Source organism: Solanum pennellii, chromosome 8, assembly GCF_001406875.1.
Source record: "Solanum pennellii chromosome 8, SPENNV200".
NCBI classification, from domain to species: domain Eukaryota; kingdom Viridiplantae; phylum Streptophyta; class Magnoliopsida; order Solanales; family Solanaceae; genus Solanum; species Solanum pennellii.
The window spans coordinates 1,079,891-1,086,196 of record NC_028644.1 but is presented as its reverse complement, the minus strand read 5'-3'; the positions used below and the strand labels follow the sequence as shown (position 1 = coordinate 1,086,196).

The 6,306-nt window shown below is 32.5% G+C and overlaps 1 protein-coding gene across 5 annotated transcripts in view; it reads right to left on the bottom strand.

The window, feature by feature from the left end:
* Positions 1-4,701, bottom strand: part of LOC107028814 (B3 domain-containing protein REM14-like) — a 10,084-nt gene extending 5,383 nt beyond the window's left edge. For 2 of the 5 annotated variants that reach the window (XM_015230021.2, XM_015230025.2), the window contains exons 1-7: positions 4,386-4,700; positions 3,659-3,968; positions 2,582-2,676; positions 2,219-2,450; positions 1,158-1,235; positions 896-975; positions 535-766 (exon numbers count right to left, since the gene is read on the bottom strand). In XM_015230021.2, coding sequence (XP_015085507.1) covers positions 535-766; positions 896-975; positions 1,158-1,235; positions 2,219-2,450; positions 2,582-2,676; positions 3,659-3,968; positions 4,386-4,451 — 1,093 coding nt within the window. In that variant the 5' untranslated portion in view covers positions 4,452-4,700. Of the gene's footprint in view, positions 1-534; positions 767-895; positions 976-1,157; positions 1,236-2,218; positions 2,451-2,581; positions 2,681-3,658; positions 3,969-4,385 lie in introns of those variants that run through there. The other 3 variants (XM_015230023.2, XM_015230022.2, XM_015230024.2) reach the window with 3 other exon arrangements.
* Between the last annotated feature and the right edge of the window lie 1,605 nt (positions 4,702-6,306).

Here is a 6,306-nt window from a genome sequence, read left to right as displayed (position 1 = left end):
TTTTTTTCCCCCCCCCCCCCACCCCCAGTGCTCCGCCTTTTGCTCCCTTGGTGACTCGGACCCACGACCTTAGGGTTGAAAGTGGAGGGTGACCCTTGAGCCTAACTCATCCACAAAAGTTAGCTCATGAAGGGAAGGATGTCCAAGTTCGTATAAGCAGACCAAGGGCCTGTTCCCAAACCAACGTGGGACTTTAACTCACTCTAACACCCCCTTCATGCCTAGGCCCAATCGGACCATGAAGAATATAGCATGGGGTCCAAATAAGGAAGGACCTACCTCTGATACCATGTAACAGACCAGGTATGGGAGAATAAACTGAAATATTGTTGCATGGAGTAACAAGTACATATACATGTACATAATATCATAACTAAGGAGAAAAGCAAAAAGGAAAACCCCATAGATCTATTATCAATCCCTATAATTATCCTAATTATGTATACAAGGAATATGACTACATTAATTCTTTTAACAATAACAAAGTAAAAAGATCATGAAAAATAAGAAGTTGCTTTAAATGAGGAACCTTACGATGAATTTTCCAGACTGGTTGTTTTCCATTAGTAACAACCTCAAACATTATTTGATCTCCCGCCTTTATGTCATTTGCAGCACATAATTGGCTCCATCTCCCTCCAATACAGACAAGAGAACAAGAGGTATATATCCTTAAATTCCATGACCTTTGTCTTTCATCTCTAATTATCAAATCATAATTCTTGTTGGTGAGACAATTTGCCTTCGCAAATTTACTAGGAACGCGCTGAAATTGTTCATAATAATTTGCACATTTCATCAAAAAATTCATATGCATCATATTTGACCGTAAATAACCCCAACTGATGAAGAGGAAAAGAAAGAAAATAGCCCAGATATTTCCTTTGAGACTTACCAAGTAACCATTTGCAAGGAAATACTGTTTCACCGTGTATACAAACTGAGATTGATCAGAAGGGTCATGAGGAGCAGCTTCTGCACGGGGAAATGGCTTTGCTTTAATGAAAAAAATGATCATAAATAAAACATGAAAAACATCTACATCCACCAAATCATTTGGCCAATTTTTCATCTAAATAAATTGAAACTTATGCTAAGATTAAGGGTATTAACTTGCAAATTTATCAAGCATAATCTAATGGACTTTAAAATGTTACCGTTCAATTCGAGTTTCTTGCAAGTCTCTTCAAAAGTATATGCTTCTGTTTCTTCTTGTTGCAAATTCTTTGCATATTCTGTTGATCATAGTGAATTTAGAACCTTCTCACAAATGAAGCCAAAGCTCTTTGACGAAGAAACACCATATAGTGTCAGTGGTGATTCTCTGCCATCCTTGAAGAAAATTGAAGATTTCAAGTTTTTTTTTCATTACTACCCTCCAGTTCAAGCTTGGAGGATGTAAACTCTTATTTATGGAACGATGGTTGAACCTTAGTTTTCTAAAATTAGACAACAATGTCCTACAATTAGGCAATTAGCACTAGAAGCTTTAATGATTCAGAACACCAAATTTGATAGGTTTTAGATAGAAAGAATTTATTTGTAAAGCAAAACATTGGATACCAAGCTACTTTCTTGTAAAAAGAGGTCGAAAAGGGAAGACAGAGAAGAATAGTTGTCTCGATGCATATTAGCTGTTTTACTTGCTATTCTCCAACTTAATTTTGATTGTGTCCACATTGAAACAATCAAACAAATGTGCCTCTTGACTCCACTTACAGTGGTGCTCAAACTGCAAAAATACTTTCCAAAGAATGTCGTTGTGAGAAATAAAGGCATGCAACAAATATTATTGAGATGTGTTACTACTATTGTCTTACACTGAACCCTATTTATACCTTTACTTTGTACTATATAATAAATGTTTCCAATGTGTGACACTAAGTGTAATATTAGATAATATGAAGTATCTATCCCCTTGAAGCCGGTGCATATAAGTCATATGTACCGAGCTTGATACAGATGTAACTAATACAAGGGAAGGACCAAGTAGTGAAAATACCTACAAGTTGTTCATTTAACTTCACAAATTTTGTAACAATATTTTCTGAGAGCATTTTAAATGTTTAGCTGATAACGAAGAACAATTTATTACAGATTCGAACAACCAGACACAAAACAAATAATTTTATCCAAGAAATTACAAAGTGTCATGGTGCATATGACTACAGTAAAAAGATCGTAAAAAATAAGAAGTTGCTTTAAATGAGGACCTTACCGTGAAAGTTCCAGATTGGTTGTTCTCCATTACTAACAACCTCAAACATTATTTGATCTCCCTTCTTTATGTCATTCGCAGCACGGAATTCACTCCATCTTCCTCCAATATAGACTTGAGAACAAGAGGTATATATCCTTAAATTCCATGACCTTTGTCTTTCATCTCTAATAATCAAACCACATTCTTTGTTGGTGAGACCATTTGCCTTAGCAAATTTACAAGGAACGCGCTGAAATTGTTTATTAAGATTCACACATTACATCAAACAACTCATATGCATTAGATGCTCACTTAAGTACTCCAATAAACAAAGAGGAGAAAAATAAACAAAATGGTGCATACGTTTCCTTTGAGACTTACCAAGTAACCATTTCTAAGGCAATACGGCTTAACAGTGCATATAAACTGAGATTGACCAAAAGGGATGTGAGTAGAACCTTCTGCATGAGAAATGCCTTGCTTGAATAAAAAAATGATTACGATTAAAACATGAAAAAGCTACTAAACATCCACTTAATCATTTGGCAATTTTTTCATCTAAATAAACTGAAACTTATTTTAAGATTAAGGAGTTGTTTGGTTGCTGGTTAGGAAGTGAGTTATCCATTTATTAAAATCAACATAATTAGTACCATGTTTGGTAGCATTTTAGTTGTTATTTGTAAAATTCAGCACACCAAGTACGGTGTTTGGTTATAGAACAACACATATATATGTTGTAGTCAAATACTTGTAATAGATTTAGAAATAAAATATTTCAAAGAATACCTGGTGGACTTAAATAAATCCCACACTAGATATTCGTGTAGCTATGGGTAGAATAGTTCATAACATAAAGCATGCATGGAGAAAAAAACACCTATTGAGGTATTCCCTTGCTTGAGAGGAGTGCTGAACGCGTCCAAATTTTCCGTTTTAACATTGACCATGAGGCAAGGTATTATTATACTGAAATGAGAGTTTGCTACTTTTGTCATCTTAAAAGAGCCACAATGAAATGTTATCTGTCGCTCCATTTTGTTATGTATCTTGATACTTGTTGTCAACCTTTTCTTGCTACCCTTCTCCAAATAACTTTTCTTCTTGAACCGAGGGTCTATCAGAAACAACCACTCTCCTACCAAGGTAAAATAAGGTTTGCGTACATCTTACTCTCCCCACACCCCACTTATGGGATTACACTAGGTATGGTGTTGTAAATGATGTAAGTACCGTTTTTAGTTACGAATTTACAGTCCCATACCATTAACACATGTATAAGTTATGAGAAAATCTATTTATTATTTATGCACGGTAGAATGTGGATTAAGTAATGCATGAATAACTAAACCCTACAATACTAATACTTGCATAACTCTAACCAACAAACAAACGAGTTGTAAGAATATTAACTTGCAAATTCATTAACTATAAACAATTGGACTCTAAAGATGTTACCTTTAAATTCAAAATTCGTGGAAGTCTCTTCAACAGTACGGACTTCTTCTTCTTCTTCTTCATACTCTGCATATTCTCTATCACAATGACTTAAATTAAAGACAGTAACATCAAATTCCAAGTCTCCTTCATGTCTAAAAATCAACATATCTCCTAACTTCAAATCATGCTCCTCCGCGAATTGTCCCCAACCCTCTTCCAATTTCTGTCCATTTAGCTTCACCACCCACTTCTTACCACCCTTCTTCAGTAACGCACGTCCCTTTTCCTCACATCCTTCCAAATACTTCAAGAAACCATCCGGAATTTTCTGCAGTACAACATAAACTTCACCCAAATTAAAAAAAAAAAGAGTTTTTTTTTCTTTTCTGGGATAAATTCTTCCACTTCCATATACATACATTACTCCTATTTCGCAGAGCCAGGATTTTCACCAAATATACATAAAAAATAATTTTAACTATATATAAACAGAGTAAAACGGGTTCAAACCCTACCAGGCTCCTACATTAAAATTTCTCTGTTCTAATTCAGAATACAATAGTTAATCTAACTAATTCCCAGTATAAATTGGAACATAGAATCCCCAATTTCAATTTACATTTATAAAAACATGGCTTTTGACTATCCAAATTATATTTAAACACATAAATTGAAATAGACAGAGTAAAACATAAGAAAAAAATCGAAAATTAACCAAAAAAAAAGCATAAAGTATTTTACTCACCAGACTATTCTTGAAACCTGGGAGAAGGGGTTTGAAAAAGTGAGGTTGAACTGAAGTGACTTCCATGGCTGCAAAGAGAATGCAGTAAATGCTACTGTGAACAAATCATACTGTAATTTTTCAATACAATTGAAGAAGAAAAACAAAATTATTTGGAAAATTCAATGGCAGAGCAAGTATAGTGTGTTGAAGAACAAAAAGAAGAAATTTTGCAGTATCAAAAGCAACAAAAATTGAAGAAATACACTAAATTTTAGTGTTTTTGGGAATTGGGACTAATAAAAGTAAAGAGAAAAGAGGACATTGGGGAGAAAAAATTAACAGAAAATCTATGTATTCGGGTAAATACTCGTAATACGATCATAAAATTAGTTCATAAAAAAAAAATTAATTGGTATGATTTAGTAACTCATCTAATTTATTTTTGGGTTCATTTTAATTTAAAAATGCTAAAACATTTTTAAGAATAATTTAATTTATTTGATATATATATTTTTTTAAGTTATACTATTAAGGGAAAACAAATGTTAGGTATCCAAATAAATAATTTGAAACCCTTTGGCTTAAGATGAAAATAAGATTTCTCCTATTTTAATTTAAAGAAAAGGGTTAAATATATCCCTTCAATTTAGGTTTATTAGTTGATTATGCTCTTATGTTAAAATAAAGTTATTTTTACTTATATCATTACTAATTTTATCATTTATTCTCTATATTGACGAAAATTTTCAAAATAAAAAAGTACTTTATTTGACACGACAAGAAAAAGAACTCATAAAGTGAAGTTGAGGTCAAATTACAATTACGGAAAAAAATAGAAATGTTTTTAGGGTTAGTAGGACTTTTGGTTGCTTTGATAGTGATAAATTCTAATTTTGATTCTTATAATATATAATATATTTAATCTTCAATTAATTCAAATATTTGTGTTGTCTCTCTATATAGAAAAATGTCATATTTTAATTAGTTTTAGAAGTATATTACCCATAAATATAGAATGATAATGTAACCTTAACATAAACACTTATAATATAATCTACAATTTTTTACACATTCATTTGGCAAGACAATACATTTCATATTAAAGGTGGATGAAATCATAACAATATGAAAAACAGAAAGTTACAGAATTTTTCAATTGAATTCATAGAAAAATGTTAGCATTTCCAGGAGATGATATTAACAAACTATTGTCGATTCGATGCACAAAACGTTTCACATTCACGCAGATCGATCTAGGAAAAGGGTGTGACATCCAGACACCCTTTATCGATCCAATGGCCAAAAAATTAGCATCTTTCATCTTAGTACTATTTTCACATACAACTTCTTTTACCGCGTTACACTAGGAACACTATACGTGAACGACTTACTTCATTTCATGGAGTTTTTGTTGGGAAAACACGGACAAGCACAAAATATATATGGTAAAAGTAATGGAAATAAAATGGGAAAATAACGACACCAAGAATTTTACGTGGAAATCCTTCTGAATAAGGGAAAAAACCACGGACTAAGAGGAGCAATTGATATTACTATAGTAAGGAATTTTACACTGTGTAGTCACGAATACAATACTCAAAGTGACTACTACACACTCAAAAGGAACAACACTCTTTTGGTTTTCGTCTTACTAAAATATCGCTCACACTCTATTTTTCTTCACAGACTATTTTCTTGTATAGTCTATGGAATACCTCACTTTGCTCTCAAAATGGTTTTTCTCTCTAACTTGGTAAGTTCTACAAATGAGCAAGAATGCTCTATTTATAGAAGGATAAAACCATACCTATGTCACTAATGACATATGTAAACATAGCAAAGTCAAAAATGGTTGCAAATCTTACCAATTTGCCAACTACCAAATCTTTTCTTTTCAACTCCAATTACTATTCCTTTTTAACAATTGCTTGTACCAATT